The following is a 27331-nucleotide window of genomic DNA, read 5'->3' as shown; positions in this document are numbered from 1 at the left end:
ATTATGTCAGAAACATTCACGCAAGTGCCACCAACAACAAATAGTAGTAGAAAATTCAAATCAATTTGGATGAACGATGCGCGAACGCATATAAGTAACTAACAGATAGACAAACGTACATTTTTATATTGTACAAGAAAGTTTTTTTTAATGTATAATTGGATGAAATAAAAAATCGATGTGTACCGTAGCTACTTATAATATTTATTTATTTATTAGGTGATCTTAAGATTAGATAAAATATTTCAGCGAAGCTTAGTATCGATGCACTGAAGAAAAGTCCTACCATACCGCCTATGGTTACTGTAACAAAAAAACAATTGTCACTCTACCTTGATAGCTTACACATACGTAGTAGTACCACACGAGTAGATTTTATAGACCAGAGGGGAAACTTCACACTAGCTTACGCACACCACGACGTGCCACGGACACTCCGTGCGCCCAGTTTGGCGGCAAACGGAGCGTCCGTGACACGTCGTGGTTTGCGTGAGCTGCGCTAGAGTGAACCTACAGCCAACCGCTAGTATGAAGCTTCCCCTCTGGTCTATATATCTACTCTCTACTCGTGTGGTAGTACTTCCAACTTCTTTGAGCTTACACAATAGCTAAAACCGCATATAAACAAAGTACCCTATATAAATATAAAATACGTCACGTCAGACACGTCACCCGCGCTCGTCCGCACCATAGAGTAAAGTAATATAGTGGTCCGCACCGGGTTAGCGTGGAGGCTTAGCGGGTGTGCGGGGCGATCACTCCCCGATTGCCATTTCAACCTGTCGCGTACTATACCTATCTGTAGATAGGATAAAATAAAAATTCATCTAGAACTAACTCGTAAGTCTAGTGGTTAATAACTGATTTCAAATTCAAAAATCTTGGGTCATGGGTTCGATTCACACTCTGGACAAACCTGTTTAACTTGATAATTACAAAAAAAATAAAAACCGACTTCGTTACATAAACACTAAAAATTGAAAAATAATTTAATTTATTACCGAATATATTATGTATACAAGAGTTAATATAGTTCCATAATAATATTTTTTGGTGCCGGTGCCAATTAGCTTTAGCTGCGCGAATCGTCTAGACTTCATATTTTTATGGGACTCCACAATGGCACCTCATTGGCACCGACCCCAAAAAATATTATTATGGAACTATATTAACTCTTGTATACATAATATATTCGGTAATAAATTAAATTATTTTTCAATTTTTAGTGTTTATGTAACGAAGTCGGTTTTTATTTTTTTTGTAAAAATTTTTTATTTCACAATTTTTAGTGGCCCCATGGAATTATGCTATGACTGGTTAAAAATCTACTGTTTACTAAGCTATTACACTGATCGCGAGCAATTTACTCTTATCCGTTGAGGAGTTCCAGTATCTATCTTCGAAGATGTTCATCAGATCTTCACCAAATTGAAATGGGACCAACTTTGAAGTATACCCTTTCAAACAAAAAAAGAATTTTCAAAATCGGTCCAGGCGTTTTTGAGTAATCGGGGAACATACATAAAAAATAAAAAAAATAAAAAAAAAAAGATTCCGACGAATTGAGAACCTCCTCCTTTTTTTGAAGTCGGTTAAAAATATAGTAAGCCACGCTTTGCCGTCACTCCACTGACCACTCCATCAGTGTCCCTTACGTAAGGCTTCTGAATATCATTTAAAAAGTTTTTAAAGTTCCCGGGATCTCACTACTTTTCGAACTAGCGAAAACTGCATTGCAGATATGTAAGATGTACCTACTTTACCCATTTACTCAAATAACTCCCTACCCACAATATGCTAAACTGTCTGTCTTTCTGTCTGTTACATTATCACGGCCCTTAGCCTTTTTTGACGAAGTGACGGTCAAAATTGACGTATAGTCCGCGACAAGTCGAGATGGCAATTGGGGTAGAGACGCCCCGCACGTCACCCACGCTCGCCCGCACCGGTTTAGCGCAGGAGCTCTGCGGTCGTGCTAGTACTATAGGTACCTAATTTTTTTTTTTTTTTTTTGGAAAAAATATTATTAACAGTACCTACTTTTAAAATGTGATGAATATTCGTAATTGTACTAACCAACAAAATCCATATTGGTGCGTAACAATCTTTTCTGGTAGCGCATAGTAGGCAAGGCAACCATACGTATATTTATTAGGGATACAATTTCACCTTTTCGCTGCAGTCTTCTTCTTCTTCACAGGTAGTAACGAAAAGAAAAATTGGTTTTTATTACAGAAACAATAAAGATTCTGAGTAACAAAAGTCCATGGCAATCAGTGGCGTAGCTAGGTAACCAAGGGCCCTGGGGCAAATCAGAAATGGGGCCCCACTGCTATCTACACTGGTTAGGTTTTATCAAGTAAAAATATTAAATATACAAATACAAATACACTCACAGAAAGAATTTAGGGGAATTCCCTAGTAACTTTCAAATTATCATATTTATTTTGAAAATGGGAGAAATTTTCAAAACTTTAGATCGATCGAGATTTTCTGGTAAGGATTCGAAGGTCCCCTGAGCTTTAGGGCCCCGGGGCACTGCCCCGCCTAGCCCCTAGGTAGCTACGCCACTGATGGCAATATACATAAGTAGAACCACCAACTTATTTTTGCCACCAGACTTTTTTTATATTCAGATACAAGTTAGCCCTTGAATCTCACCTGGTGGTAAGTGACGATGCTGTCTAAAATGAAAGCGGGCTAATCTGGAAGGGGTATTGCAGTGGTAGACTGTTAGTACTATACAGGAAATGCAATAAACGCATCACAAGGCTTCCTCACAGATTCTCCAACACACTACATAATCTGTTTCGATGCTAAACATAACTTTTGATTCTCTTGGCGGGTCTTGAGTAGACTCTTGACCGAGACACAGACAATGAAGTGATCCTACAAGGGTTCGTTTTAGAGCTCCGTACGTCAAAGGGAAAACAGAACCCTTATAGGATCACTTTTTTGTCTATCAGTCTGTCTGTCAAGAAACCTAGAGGGTACTTCCCGTTGACCTAGAATCATGAAATTTGGCAGGAAGGTAGGTCTTATAACAGACATGAAGAGAAAAATTTAAAAACCGTGAATTTGTAGTTACATCACAAAAAAATTAAAATGTGTTCATGAACAAATAATTAGTATTTTGAACTTTTAAAGTAAGATAACTTTACCAAGTGGGGTATCATATGAAAGGGCTTTATTTGGACTGTTTAAAACAGGTTTTAATTAATTTTTATGCAGTTTAGTTAGGAACCCTCGGTGCGCGAGACTGACTCGCACTTGGCCGGTTTTTTTCTTTAGAGATACGTAAACCTATAAACAACTTTCGTTTTTCATACTTAGTTAAATGGATTTTGTATAGTTCACTTTCCGCACATGCTGGTAGACACTCTGCGGTGTCAGTATAGAAGTTTTTACTCAATTTTGATGTTTGAACTGTAATAAAAGTTAGATTTAGTAATTTTTTGTATTTTTATATTCTTTAAACTTATTTAGATTTTATTATTAGCATTATTACCTTCATACTCAATTAAACATATAATTCCGGTATAATTACAATACATATCTTTATCTGAAAATCGATTAAAAAATATTATTATTATTATAGAAAGAAAGCTGTGATAGCCTAGTGGTTAGGACGTCCGCCTTCTAATCGGAAGTCGGGGGTTCGATCCCGGGCACGCGGCTATAACTTTTCGGAGTTGTGTGCGTTTTAAGTAATTAAATATCATTTGCTTCAACGATGAACGAATCTATCGTCAGTGCTCCATAATGTTCTCAAAGGTGCGAAGTCTACCAATCCGCACATGGCCAGCGTGGTAGACTATGAGTTATGACCAAACCCTTCTCACTCTGAGAGGAGACCCGTGCTCTGCAGTGAGCCGGCGATGGGTTGATCATGATGATGATGATGGAAAGAAAGTTATTACAAGCACTACTAAACACCTACACAGGAATTCGATTTCCAGTACAAGTAGATAGTTGATACGTACATCGTATATCACGTACAGGATGTATACAATGGCAATGGTTGAAAGATTTCGCTGTACTTTGAGCTAAACGGCACCCACCATAAGAATAAACCTGAAAAATTATTTAAACTATTGAAATTCAAAATGCAAGATCAAAAAAAAACCAAATTATATGTATCCATCTAACATAGAAAAAAATTGAAATACTTCTTAGTAATGAAATATGTAGCACTAAAAGACAAAAGTGCTTTGTTCATTTAGCTTTAATGTTAATATAAGATACATAGTATCTTCTCAGAATATCTAAATTAAATTTAAAACTGTCAAACTGTGTCTGTTCTTTTCAAATTACATAAGTAAGAAGAGCATGCGAATACTCTAAAATTAGGTTGTGCTCAGAATTAGCCCCATTACCATATCATTTTTAAATATATAAGAGGTAAAGGTGACTGACTGAATGACTGATCTATCAACGCACAACTCAACCACTGGACGGATCGGGCTGAAATTTGACATGCAGAAACATTGTGCAGAAAGCTATGACGTAGACATCAGCTAAGAAAGAAATCCCTGAGGGGTTTGTTTGTGTATAGTAAACGCGGATGTAGTAGCGGGCACAAGCTAATCAGTAGGTAGAGGTACCCTTATTATAAATGCGAAAGTGTGTTTGTTTGTTGGTTTGTCCTTCAAACACGTCGTAACGGCGCCACGGATTGACACACGTCAAAACGTCAAAAAACACTTATTGCATGGGGTATAGATAAAGACGAGAGTGACATACACTACTTTTTGTCCCGGAAAATCAAAGAGTTCCCACGGGATTTAAAAAAACCTAATTCCACGCTGACGAAGTCGCGGGCGTCAGCTAGTTACCTGATAAGTATGTAATGGAAGGTCTGGTATTTCGTGGTCATATCGACATTCCCTTATGTCGATATCCTCGTTTTCTAAATCTGGTTCATTTTCCACTTCGATTATAGAAAAAAAGTAGTCCACTACTTCTTCCGAATACGTATCAACTTCGAATCTGAACTTCGGGTTTAGAACATTTGTGGATAACTCTTCAGAACTATGTACGGATATCTAGAGAAATAAAATTAGCCAGAATTAAAATTAAACTATAATAATGCTGAAATTCATGAATATGTTTATTGATAAACAATTTAATATTGTAAGTATATAAAGAAACTATTCAAAGATTTAAAAAACCTGCCAAGCGTGAGTCGGACTCGTGCACAAAAGATTCCGTACCAATATCTATAAAAACAGCAAAAAAATCACGTTTGTTGTATGGGAGGCCCCTTAAATATTTATTTAATCTGTATTTAGTATTTGTTGTTATAGCGGCAACAGAAATACATCATCTGTGAAAATTTCAACTGTCTAACTATCACGGTTCATGAGATACACCTGTAGGGCGATTGTCTAAAACCTGCATCAATCATTATTACAATCTCAATTGTTCTGATTGGCTGAATTTGTGCGATTCTTGTTGCAACAATGCATTGTGGCCAATAGTGAGCGAGCATTAACCAATCAGAGATGATTGCGATCGTGACATTGTAGCTGTCAAACAACCGCGGTTGGGCCTCAGGTGACAGGCGGACAGACAGACGGACAGACAGGCGGACGGACAGCGGAGTCTTAGTAATAGAGTCCCGTTTTACGCTTTAGGTACGGAACCCTAAAAGCAATGAAGTTGCTAGGTATTCCAGCCAAGGTTCCACGTCTCTCTCCATAGAGGGAAATAATAAGAAAAGAATCATACTTCTGCATTAGACAGTAGCTGAAAAGACAGTGCACCAGGACCAGTACTTCTATTCACATAAAACTGAAAATCCCCAGTAAACCTGGAAAACGTTAATTAGAGGTATCAGGTAACAATCGCTATACCAATATCAATTACGTCATAATAAAAACAAGTACCTACTAATCGTTTGAGGATTCTTATCAGTGTGATATCAGCTGATTATGTTCGAGTAGGCTATGAACAAAATGTGCTCTACTTTTCCCACTATTTCTTGACGTTGTATAATGTGTTTGTGTCTGTGGCAATATACTTACAGTACGCGGCAGAAATTAGTGTACATCGGTCTTTAGAGTGACATTTCGGCTTTGTAGAGCGTTGTCTCTGTCACTCATACCTGTAGGACGTTTTGTCGGTCTCAACGACTGAGACAAATGCTGTACAAATCTGCTATCCCGTCTAAAGGTCGATGTGCATTACTTTCGGCCGCGTACCTATTGTATTATATGGTTATATGTTATGCATAATTTGCTGAAGAAATAGTCAAAATGACACCTCCTAGTGTAGCTGTAGTTTAATTCAATATCCGAGATAGTGCTGTACAGCTAACTTTTAATTGTGACTGAAGTATTTGGTGTATGTGCATCTGTCTAATTTGATATTTTACCAAATGTGATAATGAAAGAGCCCCGTCAAACTTATGTGAATGTTCCTTGTATAACAAAAACAATGTATCTAAAGAATGACAGTGAAGAAGAATTTCAAATCCTAATCTCTATTAGGTATAAAATATAAATCATTGATCCTGAGGTATCAAGATCAAGTGTCCACTAAGTTCTAATAAGACTTTCTAATTCGAACGAACGACGCACTGGCAGTGTGTTAGTACTTATATTACACGAATATAAATGTATTATGTAACTTACGGGCCCTGCAAACTGTTGAATGAGAAACATTGACCATTTTCGGAGTCAACTGTGTAAAAGTGTTTGCAGCAGGGGAACTTAACTTTGTTGAAATGGCAGTTAGTAATCAACTCGTCACATTTTTTGTGAACCTGAAATAATTTTGGTATCAGATACCTACAGTGGTAAGTAGCTCAAATAATTTTAAATTGCTTTTGCATAGGTATACCTTTCAATCTATATATATAAAATTCAAAGTCCTGACTGACTGACTTATATATCAACGCACAGCGTGGGTGGATTAAATAGGGGATGAAAGTTTGTGTGAAAGTCCGTCATTTTTCGAGCGAAGCCGGGGCGGGTCAGCTAGTAACATGATATTTTTCAAGCATTTGTCCATCAATCATACAGATACAGAAAATTTTTGTATAGGCATAGGTTGAGGATCTGAAAAGTGGAAAAGGCTATTTTTGCTAATTTTTGAGCATTTGTCGTTCAATAACGCTGCAACGGAGATATGGATTAACTTCCTAAACATGTCTAAATTTTCGATGAAAATCAGAAATAAAGCAACCATGCCATCAAAAAGTATCGTAACTGAACCTTAATTTTATTCTTCCCTTGAGCCACGCGAGCGAAGCCGAGGGTAATAGCTAGACGTAATAATTTATTATTACTTACGTTTTCAATTAAATTCCTCCAGGTCATATTGCAAGACGGCGCATTAGACTTCCCACAAGGCGCACAATAGTTGCCGCAGTTACCGCGGCCGTGTGTCACATCCGCGATATGCCGTATGTAGTCAAAAGCGTTGAAATGCCACTTCCACCAATCTCGACTTCCTTAGTTATAAATTAATATAAATGATATCTGTCAACGGCTGTAGGTACTCACGTATTTAGTCGACGTTAGCCTGACTAGTTTCGAACCCATCCGGGGTCCTTTTTCAAGGAAGTTAGTTCGCGCACGCGTCGCGGTTCAATCGTGACAATGGATGGATGCTACCCTCAGCGTGGAAACCGCTTTTTGACGCTAAGACAAGGGCATCAGTCGTGGGACAGGACACTATTAGCTCTCCGCTTGCCTGGACAGTGCGGTGCTTGCGGTGACGGCTCCAGCGATGAAGATCAGCAAGAAGACCCCCGCCTACCTCAGCCACCCTCGCAACGGACTCATGAGTACGTGAGTACAGCCGCTGACAGATATTATATATACCTACTTAATGGAAATCACTCACGATAGTTTAAACGCTAAAATAATATAAATGAATTGAAAAAATATTATAAACTAGATGATGCCCGCGACTTCGTCCGCGTGGATTGAGATTTTTTTTTAATCCCGTGGGAACTCTTTGATTTTCCGGGATAAAAAGTAGTATATGTCCTTCCCCGGGATGCAAGAGGTCTGTACCAAATTTCGTCAATACCGGTTGAACGGATGGGCCGTGAAAGGCTAGCAGACAGACTGACAGACAGACGGACGGACAGACACACTTTCGCATTTATAATATTAAGTATGGATGCGTAAGTGTGTTTCTTTGTTGGTTTATTGGTTTGTTGGTTTGTCCTTCAATCACGTCACAACGAAGCAACGGATCGATGTGATTTTTTGCATGGTTATACTTTAAAGACCTGGAGAGTGACATAGGCTACTTTTTAACCGACTTCAAAAAAAGGAGGAGGTTCTCAATTCGTCGGAATCTTAGGAAAATCAAAAAGGTCCCACGGGATTTTCATAAACCCAAATCCACACGGACGAAATCGCTGGCATGTTCTACTTAGTTAATAATAATTAGTAGGATAGTAAATTATACTTACGATGTTTCAGTAATTTCGTTTCCACTTCGCGAAAATAATATTTTTCACACACAGTGACCCCCGGGAATGTGGTGTTCCAATGCAAATAGCGAGTATCAGGAGTGAGACTAATAGATCCACCTCTTTGTACGACTGGCACCAGTAGCAGATACAGACACCCGGTAAATACAATCAGCAGAAGCAGCCAGAATAACCTTTATTAAAAACGCATCAAGTCATTGAGCGAAACTAAGGGTGAGATCTATAGAGCGCACTCTGACTTAGCTTAGACTTAATATAGAGTTAAAACGAGACAGAGCTATATTTCCCACATAAATCTGTCTCGTTTTAACTCAATCTTAAGTCTGAGCAAAGTCAAAGTGCGCTCTATAGATCTCAGCTTAAGGCCCCTAAGCCACAGCATAGAGTAAGGATTAAGACATCCGCCTTCTAATCAGAGGTCGGGGGTTCGATCCCGGGCACGCACCTCTAACTTTTGGAAGTCATGTTCGTTTTAATTAATTAATTATGACTTGCTTTAACGGCGAAGGAAAACACCATGAGGAAACCTGCCATAGGCCGTAGTTTCAATATCAAACTACATTGGAACTACAGTGGAAATTGTCGTTAGGGATTCGGATAATCGAAAATCCGGATAATCGAATGTATGAAGAAAAGTGGGTTTTGTGCATATTATGTAGTTCACCATAATAGTATTTTCAATTTTCAAAGTAAGATAACTATACCAAACGGGAAATCATATGAAAGGGCTTTGCCTGTAAATTCTAAAACAGGTTTTTATTTATTTTTATGCATAATAGTTTTTGATTTATCGTACAAAATGGCGGAAAAATACCCGGGTATGGTAGTCCGGATAATCGCGAATCCGTATAATCTAGTTTCTACTGTATTCAAAAGATGTCTAAGACAGATTTTCATACCTGCTTAAAGGAGTTCCATTTGCTTGAAAAATATATTTGAGACCTTGAATGCTGCTGTTGCGTCCGAAATATACAAATCTTTTAACAAAAGCATTATGGTAGACAGTTTTTAGTTTCCTCTGTATCTTAAGTTTCCTCTCTCTCTTCATTTTCCACTGTTTCCGTATCATTTTCACGAAATGGCTATTTACCAATACCGTTGCGACGTATGAAATAGTAACTGGAAAACCGGTATTTACTATATATACCATACATTTCACTAATTAAGCTAAAAGCTCTAATTTTCTGAGTTTAAATAATTGTAATATTTATTGCAATGTCATTACGTTATTCAGTTATATTGCTGTTATTAGAACGTTAAATGACACTTTTAACTACTAATTTTCGAAGCGTGAAATGTTATTTTATCCACACTTTTGTTCTAACATATAGGTAGGCACTTATCTGAATTAAGTATTGATCAAAATTACTTTTAAGTGCTATACTTACGTACCTACAGATCATATTATCAATTCTATATTTTTCTTTAAATCTATACTAATAAATAAAATTGAAGTGTCTGCATGTTTGAAAGGGCTAATCTTCGGAACGGCTGAACCCATTTTGACGGGACTTTCACAGACAAGTAGGATTAACCAAAGAGGCTACTTTTTAAACTGACTTTCAAAAACGGAGGAGATGTGTTTTTCTACCTACGTACACCGAAATCTCCGAGATTTCTGAACCGATTTGAGTAATTTTTATTAATCGATGGAGAAACTTTGTTCCATAGTAGATTCCAACTCCTCGATCCTGCTACTGTAGGGAGACCTGACCATCAAGACCGATGGGATTTAGAAACTGTCGTTTATAAATTGATATTGGAGGTACTTACCAAGTAAAGACTTTTTTGAACTCGGGGATCCAACTACTCAGCCCTGGTGCTGCAGGAAATTGCATTCCTAAATCGTGGTGATCCCACAGGATTTTTAAAGAATCATGGGTTAGACAAATTTGGTACTGCGTCCTTACATCTCCGGGCTACTATGAATAGGCTACTTTTTGTCCCGGAAAATTAAAAGTTTCCACGGGATTTTTAAAAACCTAAATAAACACGGGCGAAGCCGCGGGGATCAGCTATAGTTAATTAATAAGTGCGATAATTTTACAATTAAACAAATTTATAAGTACAATTGTTTATTTATATTTAGGATGTAATTATTTATTGTCATTTATTATAGGTATGAAATTAAGTATTGCACATTTTTTAATCATTTCATATTTCAGGTAATATTGGTGCCTTTGTCTTTTAATATGAAGTATTTTATTATCCTACATTTTAATCGTCTACTAGGTACTTAACTAAATTCATTTCTTATACAAAATACAAATACAAAAATTTATAGTCTATGAATACTTATTTACAATATTTAAGTACCGTCTCTTACATAAACATAATTTTAAGTAGCCTTTTAATTTATTCAGTCTCCACTAAAGATCTAATCTATTGCACTATAAATTAAAATAATAAGTACGAAGATATCATTGGTCTAATTATTATTTGCCCAAACTACCAACTAGCCTCCAGAACCAATTCTTAGGAGTTGTTGTAGTCACTTCTTCAACCACATAGGGGTCAGCGTACGCTGGCGTTTGGGTAGGAATTATTTTAACTGACCGATCTATACGGAACCCTTGACGCAGGTCTCTTAATAAATCTGGTAAGGGATGACGACGTTCATCTTCTGTAGCTGCAGGAGAAAATAAAAATTAACTTCAATATGAACATAAGGCTGCGATTACACCTGTAAGTTTTACTCACGTAAGTAGCTTACGTAATTGATTGACAACTTTACCATTGTAATTGTACTTATAAGAGTGTTTACATTAGTGAAGGTAGTAAGTGTAGGTAAGGTACTTACGTGAGTAAAACTTACAGGTGTAAGTTTTACTCACGATCACCCATTAGGTCTACTCGTAGAAAAAAATTCCTTAAGACATCATTTAAAAAACATAAAAACGCCTCACGTCTCTTGATATATAGATAGTCACCTAGATAGATGAACTTATATGTTGTTGATTATTTTTCACATTATGTTATGATAATGGATATAATTTGCACACTAAGTAATTGGTTGAATGTGTTAGAACAAAATAGATTTAAGACCAAATTATACCACATTCAAGCAAATAAAACTATTACTATTACTATTACTATTACTATTACTGTTACTGTTACTGTTACTATTACTGTTACTATTACTATTACTATTACTATTACTATTACTATTACTATTACTATTACTATTACTATTACTATTACTATTACTATTACTATTACTATTACTATTACTATTACTATTACTATTACTATAACTGTTCCTGTTACTGTTACTGTTACTATTACTATTACTATTACTATTACTATTTCTATTACTATTACTATTACTATTACTGTTACTATTACTATTGAGGATAATACATTAAAAAAACTTACGGCAATAAGGAACCTTCTCAGTGGTTAGAACGAAATATGCCCCCGTAGCGCGGGGTCGCCTAGAATCGCCGACTGCGTTGATGCCCATCACAGAACACGACGAGAATCTCTCACAAGCCGCTATTAGGCTTGCGTTTACCCTATTCGTAAAATAATAACCGATTACCTAAAGCTCTTTAAGCGCTTTATTCACCATCCATCTTGCTGTACGTCCCGCCAAGGTCAGGTCAAGGCCGCGGTGCTGGATGTAGCATACAGACCATCGTGCGCGCATCAAGCGTGAGCAGAAGAAAACCTCAAAACAACCTCTAAATGGTACAATCTGCTGTACAGCAAGTCTATTCACGATCAGTCATGCACGACGCAGGCCGACTCTGACGTACGTCCGCGCTATTCACTGTATATTTGCACGACGCGGGCGGTGGTGGGGGCGCTCGCTGGATGCAATATTCATCGTGCACATCCAGCAAACAATCCGTACCCTTATATAAATGCGAAAGTGTGTTTGTTTGTTGGTTTGTCCTTCAATCACGTCGCAACGGTGCAACGGATTGACGTGATTTTTTGCATGGGTATAGATAAAGACCTGGAGAGTGACATAGGCTACTTTTTATCCCGGAAAATCAAAGAGTTCTCGCGGGATTTTTAAAAACCTAATTTCACGCGTACGAAGTCGCGGGCATCAGCTAGTTAATAATAATTATAGACGTATGTACGTCAAGCCTATTCACGGTCTTTTTGCATCGTGCATCGTGCATGGCCTTCGCGGGACGTACAGCAAGATGTTAGATGGATGGTGAATAAAACTCCTAAGCCGAAATGGGATTGAAGGAGTACACGGATGCGAGAAGACGCGTTGCGGACGACTGACTGACATAGACTAGCGCTTGGCTGCAATCAGATCAGCTGGCAAGTGAGCATGCAACCTAAGATGGAGCGCGCTTGCTTAGAAGATATGTCTATTCACTCTTGACTTGAAGGTACCCATATGAAAACTGATGCTGGAGGGACGTTCCTATTTATAAATGATAAATAATCACTTCAATAAATAATTTAATTGAAACTTCTTACCCTTCGTAAGTCAAGTTCCATTGATGTGCTCGGAAACTGCAGTTATTGTTAATCAGTGACTCCGTGAAGAGAAGGTAAGCGCGTCCATGGCTGCATATCGCCTGTTGCAATTCTATAAAAAATATTTGCAATTCTATAAAAAATGTTTGCAATTCTATAAAAAATGTTTGCAATTCTACAAAAAATATTTGCAATTCTATGAATAATATTTAATCCAATTTCCAAATTCAACCATCCAACCAATTTATCGTCATTTTTATCGATCAACATTTCTCCTCTAACTAGGATTGACTTGTCAAGTATTTTTCAAATAAACAATGAATATGATGTACCTAGGTAATTAATCTAGGCGTGGGACGACTCTTGCAGAAATTCTCTCTGGCGTTTCATCCATGTTATAGTCTCCTATAACATGGATATAGTCTATTATATATATATCTGGTATAGTCTAGTATATATGTTATATTATACGGCGTTTTCGTGAACAAGATATTTCCTTTGTTGGGATGGATCCTTAGGATTCAGGATTTAAGAAGTGGAGCCATCGAGATTTTTGATGTTAAAGGCAAGGAAAGCCCTCGGTCTGATCTTGATACCAACATTATTTAAACTACTAGGCCAAGCATTTTCAAATAAATCAGGGATGCTGAATTCATGTGCAATTCAGAAGAAAAAACCAGTAAAATTATGGTTTTCTGTTTTTCGACATAATTGTGTATTTTAAGAGAAAAAAATTCATAAGTAACTATTTAAAATACATAATTTGGTAAGTAAATAGCCCTTTTGTAAAAAAATATTTTTACAATGTAAGAATCACAATAAACTGCTACAACCCCCTAACAACTAAGAAAACATAGGATCTTTACTCACTTGCGGGTGATATAGGCAAGATCCGTGCCCATATTGAGCTGGTTTTGTTTGCACAACCGGGTTGCTTCATACCGCCGTTAGGGTAGAAATCTGCGTGACCTGTGCAAGATAAAAGCAAGCTTATAGAACTTACCTGTTACAGAGAAACTAAATTATAGAATCACTACCCATATTAGAGCCTCAATAGCTCAACCGGTAAAGGAGTGGACTGAAAACCACAAACCCCGTGGTTCAAACCCCGCCCGTTGCACTATTGTCGTACAGACCTGAGCCTGACGCTTAGTTGAAGAGGAAAGGGGAATATTAGTCACAGCGCAACGGTGCAACGGATTGACGTGTTTTTGCATGGGTATAGACAAAGCCCTGGAGAGTGACATAGGCTACTTTTTATCCCGGAAAATCAAAGAGTTCCCGGGATTTTTAAAAAACCTAATTTCATGCAAACGAAGTCGCAGGCATCAGCTAGTTGTCAGGAATAAAGAACATATCAGCATCCAGGTCTGTCAATAAATTCAAAAGAAGCCAAAGTCAATAATTTCAATTTACACACCAATAGGATCGGGAAGTCCAAAGCCGATCCTCTGCAGCAGTCGACCGTTAGTGTGAATAACATCCACAAAGTCTGCATCGGTGTCGTCCAAACGCTCCACACGATTCGATGTCCGAAAACATGGCTGAGCTGGGTCTAGACCTAAAAATATAGATTGATCAGTTCTATCCAATGTTAACTCCACAACCGACCTCGGAAACATTACATTGAGCTGTTTCAGTTTTTCTGCTGCTTCTAGCAAAATACATTATCTTTTTATCTTTTTCTTCCTTACCTTATCCCACGCTACGTGGAGTCGGCGCAAAATGTCTTCTTCTTCCACTCACTTCTGTCATTCGTCAACGTATTATCCACCCCTTTTTCACGCAATCCATCCACCTTTACTTTGGTCGTCCTCTCCTCTTTTTTCCTTCCACATGCATACTTAACATTTTTCTAGTGACATGGTTTTCTTCCCTCCGCATTATGTGTCCATCCCATGCCAGCCTATTAACCCTCATCTTTATAGTAAAATATCTTTTTATCGATACTATTAAAAACCTCGCCTGCGGCACTCGGTTTTTAAACTCACTCGTTTTAATAACCCCTATTATGCTACCGTTTCCTAAACTACTATCATGTCATCGATTTTGATTTTACTATCATGACGCTAAACTCCAAAGAAAGAAGTTTGTGAAGATCTATCAAATGTCACCTCAAAATCAAGAGATCTAAGATCCTTAAAAATCCCAATTCCATCGTATTTTACTGGTTGCACCAGACTAAGTAATGTATAAAATAAAATGTGTAAATATTATTCTCACCTGTAATCCTCGCAACTCTGCCGATGTGGTAGGAGACGTAGGATGCAATGTGAGCTCCTAAGCTGTGACCCACAAAGTGGAAGTCCTTCACTCTAGCACCAGTCGCTGCCATGAGTTGCTTCATAAACCTATAACATAATAGTGGTGTTTTTTTTTTTATTGACCGTTACAGCGTCGTTAGGGGTTATGGCGAAGACTAACTAGTGGTTGAGCCCTAGGGCTCAATGAAATCTTTCTAACGACGCATCCTTTAAGGACGTTGGGACGTATGGATTCTTATTCTTCTTTCTTCTTCTTGGACATTTTGTTACTGAATTTTGTTGGGTATCAAATAAAGGTATCACGTCTACCGTATCCGATCCATTTATGACTGTCGCCAATTTTGAATTTTCTCGCCAATACTTGTTACTACTACTGGCTACCAGGTACAGCAGCACTTTTCTGACTGGAATGGTGTTCGATGTGTTTACTTAAAAGGATGCTACGTTTATGCATTAGAGCGGAACAGTGGATGTAATATGCATTGGAGTCTCAGTCGTGACGAGGACCGTAGCAAAGGATCCACGTCCGGAATTAATTAAGAATTTAACCCCTATACCCAGTATCAGAATCGTACGTGGAGAGTTCATTGCTTGATAGTTAACAGCTAAGCTATAGGATACAAGGTTAAGGATGATCCATCTTACGAGACGCGCGAGACCACACGCATGATATTTTACGAAATTTTACTGTTGCTATACCTTTAATTTTGACAGTTGAAGCCGACATTCGCTAGTGTATAAATCGTGACTCGTAATCATAAACGACTTCAATAATTTTAAAGGTGTTTTTAATTATTGCAAATGTGATGTTTGAGCCTTGCCGTTCAGCGAGGTAATAGCGCCAGTGTTTTGGGCACAATGCCCATAAATGACCATTTGGACGGCGTATATTTTTTGTAAATATAAATTTTTTAGTGATAAGTTTTTCTGTATGTTTTATAGACTAGAGATAGAATTATATGTTTTGTCTCAATGTGATGTAATTAATGCCCTACAAATCACAATAGATCGAGCCTAAAACGGTCCTCTCTTTTGTATAGAAAACAAAATGATGTTGAATAAATGTGGAGAGAGAGAGAGAGAGAGTCCGTGACAGGTCGAGATCGAGATGGGGGACACCCTGCACACCAGCACAGCCCCCGCGCTACCCCGGTGCGGGACAGTGCGGGTGACGTGCTGGTGTGAGGGCCTCCCCCCGCCTCATACCCCGATTGCCACTTCGACTTGTCACGTACCATAGTGGCCAGGCCAAGTTTGTCGCAGAACTATATCTTCTGGTTCTGGGGCAAACCTGTTTTGGAGTAGAAATCACGCACCGACAAGCGCAGCGTATGATGACCCTCGCTGAACTGGCGACGAAGAGGTGGTGGGTGGATGAGGAAGGTGGAGGACCGTGTATGGAGGCACGCTCTCAGGAAGGCCTATGTCAAGCAGTGGACGCAAACCGGTGGATCTATTTATTGATTGACGTTTAAGCTTACCCGGTAACATCGGAGCCGACGCGTCGCGTGTTGGCCACTGCACGCCAATACTTCCACGTGTTCCCACCCCTGCTCCAGTCCACGGCTATTACGTTCACGTCATCCTGAAGAATTTTAATTTTTACTTTTAATAAAGTAGTAGGTATAGATAGATAAAGGAACTGGTTACAGACCTAAAAATGTGTCACAAGAGAAAGTATGGAGAGGTAGACCAGTGGCTAACGCAAGCTCTCAGTGGTCACGGGGTGCCTCAGTGGTAACGGGGGGTCAGAAGACGGCTACTTCTGCGGAGAGGAAGACAGCCCGAGTCACGCAATCTTAGAATGTCCTGGTTGTGCCGAACTAAGGTCAGAAGCGCTAGGATCGACCGACGACGCGGAGGCTGTGAATGCCCGTAACCATATAGCCCGCATGAGACGCCTGGTAACGATATAGCCAAATACTGAGGGCTATAATGATAAGAATTGAAGAGAGGGAAATAAGAAAAGAAAAAGATAGAAATTTAGATGATCAGCACGAATTAATGCTTACACAGTTCCGTGCTCGCCCTGGTAGACATCTTCTTCTTGAAATGCCGTTTCCTATCGGAGGTTGGCAATCATTGGGGCTATCTGCACCTTAAACACTGATGCTCGGATAGGAGATCGGGTACTCTTCCCGTACCATTGGCGTAAATTCTTTAGCCACGATGTTCTTCTACGGCCTGGTGGTCTTCTGCCGGCTATTTTACCCTGAATAATGAGCTGAAGGAGGTCGTATTTGCTATTTCTCATAATGTGGCAGAAGTACTCCAACCTCCGCACTTTTATGGTCTTCAAGATTTCAAGATCTTTGCTTAGCCTTTGTAGTACAGTTGCATTTTTGACACGCTGTACCCAAGAGATTGTAGACAATGGGAGGTTATTTTAGTCCGTGTAAGTCGGACACACCCCACCAGCAGGCAGAAGTCCGTAGGGATTTTTTGCTCCCCCAAAAAAAAAGTATAAGATCCTGAACAGAATCGACCTTGACCCTTGTTCCTTATGCTCGGCTTTCGATTTGTATTCGGTAAACTCGTTTGCATAAAAAATATTGGAAATGTTGAATAGAAACCTTTTTTCTTTAACTTTTAATTAGGGAAACCTTGACCGATTTCATTAGGGCGGATATTCGCGATATGTTCGTTTATGTGTTAATAATACTGATCATGATTGATAAATACTGTTGTTGCCTACCTACCTGCTACAGTTGTAAATTAAGTATTCTAATTTTGATTCTATCACGATTTAGAAGGTAATTTTTAATAAGTACATCGAATTAGTACTTAAAATTTCTTTGGATTCGATCACATTGATTCACCTACAGATTTACTGATAAACTTACTTTTTATATTATCTTGAAACAAAAATGGGCCAATCGTTTATTTCTCTATTTAAGGGATCTAGAAAATTAATTATCAATTTCCAATCAGGTTTTTGCACTGAACTTGTTTGGTGCTGACTCAGAAACATTTCGAAATTACCAAGTAAAACCTAAACGTCACTTAACTTTTAAATAACAACCAAGAAATATTCAGTGGAATAAGTAAACTGTACATGTATAATGTATATGCGTCATAATCATAGATTAATTATTATTGGTCTCGCTCCGCTCTACGTCATAATATATTCATTAACAAACAAGTACGCACCCATTCCAAAAATGCACTAGTCATATCGCGGACCCACGAAGCATTGCTGTGACTCATGAACCCGTGGACAATCATAACAGTTTTTCTTTCAGGCTTGAAGTCAACCCATTCTAAGCCGAACTGCGAGCCGGGGAATACCTATGAGAATATAAAAATATCTGGTACAACATACAGGAAATATATGACGAACAAGGAATAGAAATGGGTAAAGCCTATGAGTATACATAGGTCTTAAACGAACTAAATCACATTCGTACAAGACAAAATATTATGTTTTACGTCACGAAAAAAAAAAAATAATAATACTAATAAATAAATAACAAACACACAAAATAAATTGAGTAAAGAAAATAATAAAGCGTGAAATAGATATTTAAATAAATGATTTTCTAATAGAATCAATAACTTATTAGGTACACAGTTTGAGTTTAATAAATATACCAAGTGATACCAAGTAAATGTAACACGTAATTTAAACTAAAAATCATGTGTATGATTAATTTGATGAAAAATGATTCAGACGAATCGAGAACCTCCTTCCTCCTTTTTTGAAATCATTAAAAAATTTAGATCACAAAAGTTTGGACCCAGTGCAAAAAATTTAAATAATGGGGGAATGTATGGGAATTTTGGCAGTCTCATTTAAAGCCAATTAAAGTGCTTACCTACTGGACATGGTTAAATGTGTGAATAAAAGAATACTCACTTGAACTCTTGCAGGATTTTGCCTAGATGAGAAAAAGAAGTGCGTCTTAATTTCATTGGAGGATCCCGGTCGCATGTTGAACCATAACGCCCGCGTCAGAGTTCCTAGACCGAAGCAGTCTACTGTGTCGGGAACTGGGAGTACAGTCGTATCCTGGGAGAAAATAAATGGCATATTATACAAGGTGTAACCAGTACGCTAGCAAAAACTTGGGGCTATTCTTATACTATCTAAACACAATCCAATGCAAATAATCATTTTTACCATTTACCTTATCTTTTAGTTTTAGTGAATTAATATTTTTCAAACCCGCAATGTATGTATATCGTGCAAATCTCGGGTCAATGCCCAACCTACGATGCGGCATTGACTCCGACTGACCTATTTACGTAACGTTCGTTGACCTCTAGCGTCAGTCAGATGTTTTATTTTCAATATATTGTAAACTTTTAAAAAATACAGATTTTAAAAAAAACACAGCGTCATTGACCCTCTGAAAAATGAGTTAGGTACATACCTACTTCATTGGGCACTGAAGAATGCAAAAATTCGTTCTTGTAGCAGCATTATGAACCGAATAGCAATTATTATGACGTAGACATCCGCTAAGAAAGGATTTCTATAAATTCAACCCCTAAGTAAGGGGGTAAAATAGGGGTAGAATTTAATAACTTTTCAAACTAAATAATTATAAGTAGGTACATTTACCTCAAAAACTGCATAGTTTACATCTTCATCGTCTCTAATTGTTGTCGTTTCGTGTCTTCTGCTCCATTTTATAAATTCCTCCAAGTCTTCCGGACTGATGTGATTTTCAACTGTAAATTTTATCAAGTAGGGTAACTACATGGAATCACATCTATTAGTAAGTACAATGAAAGGAGTAAATTGACTAATTGGCCATAGTATTTATCTACTAAGTATTGCAAATTCGTGCGATTCTGAGTTTGCGTGAAGGTATACCTACATAGAATATCCATAAAACCCAAAAGCCATCTAATAACGAAATTAAGTACTTCGTATGTTTTTCAAACCATTGCAAAAGATTTCATAATTTTCTGTAATTTACCTACCTTCATTCCTATTATAAAAACCCTATCAGCTTATTTGTAATGGCTTCAGTCTGATGATGTTCTATTGAAAAAATCATTGCCTCAGTTTAAAAATCTGCCAAAGGGTTCAGGCACACGAGTTGCTTCAGGCGCCGCCGTCCTATTGTCATCGCTCGCTGGTGCGATGATGCGTGCGTCCGACGAAAATGATCGCGCGTCCGCGCGTTCAAACAAACTGTGTTCTACTGAATGTCCTATTGAAGATCGCGCGATTATGCGATGCGTTCATATTGTCTAGTATTAGTCGCGCGACCATCGACGCACGGACGATCACCGACCAAACATACTGATCTGTACTGAATGTTCTAATGGCGCTCGCGCGACCACGTGGGTAAGAGGAGCGGAGGAGGGGGGTACCACAGTGTGCGCTCGCTGCTCGTGGTCCGCGTTTTCTTTTTTTAACGATTAAAGAAATATTGCCCGACAGCAAAAACTGTGCATCTCTGTTAACAGCCATTTCGAATGTGATCGCATCGCTTCAAAATAGGACACACAATTTCTTATCGCGCGACCAGTTTCGTCGCACGATGAAATCGTATCGCATCATCGCGCGAGCGATGACAATAGGACGGGGCGCCTCACACGCTTGCGAGTTGCGACACAACTCAAACAAAAAATTGTGTATGGTTTTAATGAACACGTCACTCGAGTAACCTTGAGGAGTGACCTAATCTAAGAGAAAGAATAGATTCAAGACATAGATTTAAGTATACCTACTAAGTACTAAGAGTAAGAACTTTAAACCTATTTATTGGTAGGTACTGACTGCATATTTTGCTAAGCTAGGCTATATTATATTTCTATCAATCAATCAATACTTATAATAAAACTAACAGGTCAAATTCTGTACATTGAAGATATTTTGAAAATTTTTTTTCGAGGGCACTCTATAATCGATACTGAACCCAAAACTGTAATTTTTTTCATTTTTGTCTGTCTGTCTGTCTATCTGTCTGTCTGTCTGTCTGTCTGTCTGTCCGTCTGTCTGTCTGTATCACGGCCGCGCATCACGCTGAAACTACTGAATGGATTCCAATGAAACTTGGTACGATTTGAGGTCATACTATGAGGAAGAATATAGGATACTTTTTATCCCGAAATTCAGCATGGTTCCCGTAGGAGAGGGGATGAAAGTTAAAATGTATACCGAGTTGTAATTCATTAACGCGTAGTCCGATTTCATTCATTCTTTTTTTGTTAGAAAGGGGATATTTTAAAAATTGTTCCGTAAATATTTCAAGGTCATTGGTTTTTAACCGACTGTCAAAAAGGAGGTGGTTCTTTTTTCTACATCGATTTTTTCGAGGTTTCTGGACCGATTTGCAAATTTTTTTTTTAAATCAACAAAAAAAGTTTTCGTGGTGTTCACATAAAAAATTCTGGATTCAACTCCTTAATCCTGATGCTGCAGGGTTACTACCCGCCTGAGTTATCAAGATTCAGGAAGTGTTCATAGTGAATTCATATTGTAGGTACCAAGCAACGACTTTATTCTCAGACTTCAAGTCTCAACTCCTCAACCCTGATGATGTAGAGTACAGCACTCCTAAACTATAATGTTTCAGGAACTGCGGATGATGCAAAATTATTTTAGGTACCAAGCATAGGCTACATCATTGAACTTCGGATCCTAACTCCTCAATCCTGATGCCGCAAAGTACTGAAGTCCTAAATCGTGGGGATTTTAGAATTTCTGATAGTGAATTGATATTTAAAAAAAAAAATTTGAATCGACTGTTAGGAGGAACGAAGTTCGCCGGGTCAGCTAGTCTAAATATATAAAAGAACATTGACTGATCTATCAACGCACAGCTCGAACCAGTCGACGGATTGTACTGAAATTTGCCATGCATATAGCTATTATGACGTATGACGTTCGCTAAGAAAGGATTTCTGAAAATTCAACCCCAGGATTAAAATAGGAGTTTGAAACTAGTGCAGTCCACGCGGCCGAAGTCGCGGGTACATGAGCAAGTAGCTCTATACGAACTAACACCCTTTCTTGTACAGTTGACCTATGACCTACATACAAGCATTTACTTAGCCTGATATCTCCAAGGCAACCCATCAACTTGACCTACTGCCTATAAGGCTGTAAGTAAATGAATAGAGTTCAGTGAAGCGATTATCTCGCAATTAGAAGCCACTAGACACGCGATCTCATTGAAAAACTGTGATAGTACTAGTTAAATTTTAAATCACTTTTTTATATACATAATTGTAGTAATTGAATTATGTTAAGGCCGAATATGGATTGGAATCAATAAGCTAGGTAGGTATCTAGTGATTACGAGATTGTGAGTGCATAGTGCATAATGCATAATAATATCTATGTACTTCTTCGAACAGTCGCGGATGTATAAGCAGGAAGTAGTTGCAAGCGCATTTTTAAAGTCGGTGTAATGCAGGTATGAGTCGCATCTATATTATGATATTAATCTATAATCTTTTTTTTTAGATCTTAAAATAAATAATGTACCTAATTAGTAATTAATAAACTATGTCTAATGTTAAATACTAGGTAACTAAAAGATACTAATCTAAAAGTGAACATCTTAAAAATTTACTTGAACAAATGAAACTAAAACTAAAATCTTATAAATATAATATATTATATTATATATATTATAACTAAAATATATTATTAAAAGGAGTCCCTTTAGGCAAGGTTCCGAAGATACTGGCAGCGTTCCCCCTTTGAATAACTAGGCTAATTCTTTGTTCGAGGTAGCTGCCAGCTCTTCGGTCTCCTGTGATGTATAATCTAAATATATAAAAAGAAAAGGTGACTGACTGACTGACTGATCTATCAACGCACAGATCAAACCACTGGACGGATCGGGCTGAAATTTGGCATGCAAATAGCTATTATGACGTAGGCATCCGTTAAGAAAGGTTTTTTTTTAATTTAACCCTTGAGGGGATAAATAGGGGTTTGAAACCTGTGTAGTCCACGCAGACGAAGTAGCGGGAGTAAGCTAGTCATCTATATGTATAAAACGAAATGCTGACTGACGGACTGATCTATCAACGCACAGCTCAAACTAGTAAGATCAGGCTGAAATTGGGCATGTAGATAGCTATTATGACGTACAAATCCGCTGAGGAAGGATTTTTGAAAATTCAATCCCTAAAGGGGTAAAACGAGTTTGAATCGCGGGCACATAAGCTATAGTGTAAGATAAGTGAGTACCTATCTAGGCAACTTAAAATATTATTATTAGGTACTTAGGTATATTTAAATACGATTTTGACTACCCAGTGGTGAACCCTGTGGTCTTATAAGTGTGAGGTCCCGGCTTCGATTCCCACCAGAAGCGATTTGGGAATTTAAAATTTCCAAAGTGTCTCCGGTCTGGATTGGTGGGAAGTTTCGGTCATTACTAGTTACCACCCTGCCGGCAATGTCGTGCCGCTAAGCGATTTAGCGTTCCGGTACAATGGTGTGTAAAAACCTGTGGTAGAAACCGATCAGGGGTAGGTATACTGAAACTGCCATACCCCCTTCCAATTGCTTCCAGTTAAGTTAGCCCACTTTCATCTTAGACTGCATTATCACTTCCTATCAAGTGTTATCGCAGTCATAGGCAAACTTATAATCAACTATGCATGCCCGCGACTTCGCCCGCGTGGATTTAGGTTTTTAAAAATACTGTGAGAACTCTTCAAATTTCCAGGATAAAAAGTAGCCTATGTCCTTCCCCGGAATGCAAGCTATCTCTGTATCAAATTTCGTCAAAATCGGTTGAACGGTTGAGCCGTGAAAAGCTAGCAGACAGACACACTTTCGCATTTATAATATTAAATAATATTGATAAAAAGTAAGTAGGTAGGTAGGTAATCATTTGACAATCAAAAATCGTTTTGCCGATATATAGCCGCCGCCGAAGCCTCACAACAGACGATCTGACCAATACAAATTATGAATTTTCTATTGCCCTGTCCGTGAACTGAACCCGGAACCTTCCTCGAAATATTTTCCTTTCGAGGAAGGTACCCACTTTGCGTGTTCTTCGACCGTTTTTATACCTACTAGGTAGGTACATAATATTTCTATAACGCGACTTGATTTTTCTATTTATTAGTTATGTTTTTTTTTTTTTAATACAATAAAACTTAAAGCTAGCCTTATCTAATTACTATATAAATCATGACCGCGTGGAATGGTGCCAAGAATACTGGCTGCATTTCCGCGCTGGACAGCTAGGCTGATCCGCTGCGCAAAAAATGAGCCAGCCCTTCTGTCACCAGTTGAGGCTATTAATCGCGGTAATAAGATTTTTCTATTTTGTTTGAATTCTTTATTGCACATAATTCCCTATCAGCCTTGACCTAGAAAACTTCCGCTATGAGAAAATATAATCATTCCATTTCCATATCCATTATCCATACTAATATTATAAATTCATAAGTTTGTCTGTCAGTCTTGTACTACAGGGCTTTACCTTAACATTAAAAGCTGTTACAGTTACCTTTTCACAGCCCCATCCTTTGAACGATTTTTGGTTTGTCACAGGCCAATGAGGAGGAAAATCAACGATTATACATATATATGAAAGTGTGTATGTCTGTCTGTCTGCTAGCTTTTCATGGGTAAAGATATACCTAACCTTATAGGTATATTATAGATAGTATAATATCTCTTGTAAGTTGTAGGTACTAGTCTCTTATAGTTACTACTTACAACCCGTTTACTAAAACTTTAAAAGAATGGACCTGGCGTCGATTAAAAAAAAAATTAAAAACTCAACAAGTGGCAGACATACATTCGTAGTACGTGTATCAGTGACAAAGATACATACTACGTACCTACTACGAATTTTAATCTAAGAACAATAGTTAATTCTGCCACTTGTTGAGTTTTTAATTTTTTAAATTTTTAATCGACGCCAGGTCCATTCTTTCAGTAAACGGGTTGTAGATCAAAACGTAGACTACATTTTGTCCCGGAAAATCAAAGAGTTCCCAGGGGGTTTTTAAAAACCTAAATCCACGTGTACGAAGCGGGCATTATGAAATATAAAATATACCAACCACATTCCATTACCTGATTCATATAATTTGTAAAACGTATTTACATAGTTACTTACTTTATTTAATATGCCTTAATAGGAAGTGGAAAATGTCATATCTAGATAAAAGTAGACCTAGTAACAGAGGTATACCTAAACAGTGGCATTGGTATTAGTTAACAGTTAAATGGTATAGCACCATAGTCTATATAAATATAAAAAGAAAAGGTGACTGACTGACTGACAGACTGACTGATCTATCAACGCTCAGCTCAAAATACTGGACGGATCGCGCTGAAATTCGGCATGCAGATAGCTATTATGACGTAGGCATCCGCTAAGAAAGGATTTTTTAAAATTCAACCCCTAAGGGGTTAAAATAGGGGTTTGAAGTTTGTATGAAAGTCTGTCAGTTTTGAAGTTAGAATTGCGAAATTTCGCAATTTACACTAATCTATATATTTAAAAGGAAAAGGTGACTGACTGACTGACTGATCTATCAACGCACAGCTCAAACTACTGGACTGGTGGTGGGTAACCCTAATGGTGTTAAATAGGGGTTAAAATTTGTGTTGTCCACGCGGAGGAAGTCACGAGCATAAGCTAGTTAGCAATAAGAGCACTCACGATTTACGACTACCTACCTCATGGTATGCATATTCGAGAACCACGAGAATATCTAATCTAGATCTAACTAATGATATTATCAATAATAATAACTGTGTGTAAATAGGACGGCTAAAATATAAGTCTTAAGTAAATTAATGTTTAATTAAGATTCAAAAGTTATAAATTCGCTTTTGATCGAACTTTGGCTACTTAGGTATAAGAACTTATTATACGTACCATTTACCAACTTATAATTTTATTGATAAATTTATTATAAGTATTGATAGATATACTCACGCTCATCTGTTGTCACCCAAGCCCGTCCAGCACTTCCATAATTCAAAGGAGTAATTAAAAACACCATTACAATAAGAAAAATCATTATAACAAAATATAACGATAACAAAAGAAACAAACTAACGCCGATTTCTGTTGGTCGAATGCAAAAATTATCGACATAAATAGGTACCCTACGAAAATTTAAAAAAAAATCCGTCAATTATATCGACCATCCAACTCGACAGAAGAGAATGTTGGTACTGATCGAGCTTTTATCATGTTTAGCAAATAAACGCCAATTCCGTGATTCAATTCGACGACAATTTTATTATTGTCGATCGCTAAATCATTTGCAGGAAGTACCTTTTTCTGATGTATAGTGTCCAAATGATTTATATTTCCAGGACATTGCATTAAAACGTACGTAGACTTTTTAATAATTTTTATAATATTATCTCGTAAATCGTCTATTTACAATAATATTACAACCTGTGATATTATATAATTTTATTTTTGAAGTAGAAAAATTTATACTTAAAATATTAAATCAATGCTTAACATTTTTTACACAACAACAGAAAAAACGTATCAACTACTTCTGTATTATTTTAATTCAAATTACTTATAAGAAAACAAAATAACAATAGTGCAAGTTGGTTGCACACAAAAATTAAACTGACAGTGCTACGTGGTGCTACTGCTCAGCTTAGTAGTACGAACATTTCGCAGGAAAACTCGAATCTAATATTTCTAGCAAATTGAACTAGGATAATTTTGTTTTAAGCATAACATTTAATAGAAAACGGTTAAAGTAGGTACGTGTCTACTTAGCTAGTTTTCTTCTTTAAATAATGAAATGAAATAGTTGTCACCCTAGGGCCTGTAGGAGATAAAAATATTTATCAACTTGTCAGTACACAATACTAGATTATTTTTTCTTTTATAGTGTATGAACCTACCTTCAATACTTTCTAATACCTTCCCTGCTCTTTAAATCTTTCAAATAAAAGATGACTTCCCACGATTTTACTGGAATAAAACCTAATTAAATTTTTCTTATTATCTATTATCTATCTTATAAAAAATATACTTCAAAATGATCTAAGAACAATAGTTAATTCTGATACTTAATATTATGTAACCGTTTGCCGTACACTAGCCGTAAAAAGTTTTTCGATTTCCCGCCATTTTTAACCGACTTCTTAACAGCTCGATTTTAAGAAGATCATGAAACCAAAGAGTTGCATGAAACTACTGATCATATTATACTTATGGATAGAGCACATTATACCTTGAAGCAT

At 37.4% G+C, this 27331-nt stretch overlaps 2 protein-coding genes across 3 annotated transcripts in view; one reads left to right on the top strand and one right to left on the bottom strand.

Moving 5' to 3' along the window:
* Positions 1-208: 208 nt before the first annotated feature.
* LOC117997248 (uncharacterized) lies at positions 209-26384 on the bottom strand. The gene is made up of 20 exons (XM_034985491.2): positions 26049-26384; positions 19727-19836; positions 19019-19171; positions 18313-18450; positions 16644-16747; positions 15122-15249; positions 14319-14459; positions 13769-13867; positions 12899-13010; positions 11828-11967; positions 10891-11081; positions 7296-7436; positions 6636-6766; positions 5731-5812; positions 4836-5045; positions 3984-4074; positions 3509-3562; positions 3330-3426; positions 2077-2192; positions 209-303 (listed from the first exon to the last, which is right to left on the bottom strand). Exons 1-20 carry the CDS (start codon positions 26131-26133, stop codon positions 209-211), a joined length of 2418 nt encoding a protein of 805 aa, XP_034841382.2. The 5' UTR covers positions 26134-26384.
* Positions 6707-27331, top strand: part of polo (Serine/threonine-protein kinase polo) — a 33236-nt gene continuing 12611 nt past the window's right edge. Inside the window, exon 1 of one of the 2 annotated variants that reach the window (XM_069509779.1) lies at positions 6707-6799. The gene's annotated coding sequence lies outside the window, so the exon portion shown is untranslated. Of the gene's footprint in view, positions 6800-8452; positions 8593-27331 lie in introns of those variants that run through there. The other variant, XM_069509780.1, reaches the window with a different exon arrangement.

The sequence above is a fragment of the Maniola hyperantus genome, chromosome 4 (assembly GCF_902806685.2).
Source record: "Maniola hyperantus chromosome 4, iAphHyp1.2, whole genome shotgun sequence".
NCBI classification, from domain to species: Eukaryota; Metazoa; Arthropoda; class Insecta; order Lepidoptera; family Nymphalidae; genus Maniola; species Maniola hyperantus.
This window is presented reverse-complemented; position numbering and strand designations above follow the sequence as displayed.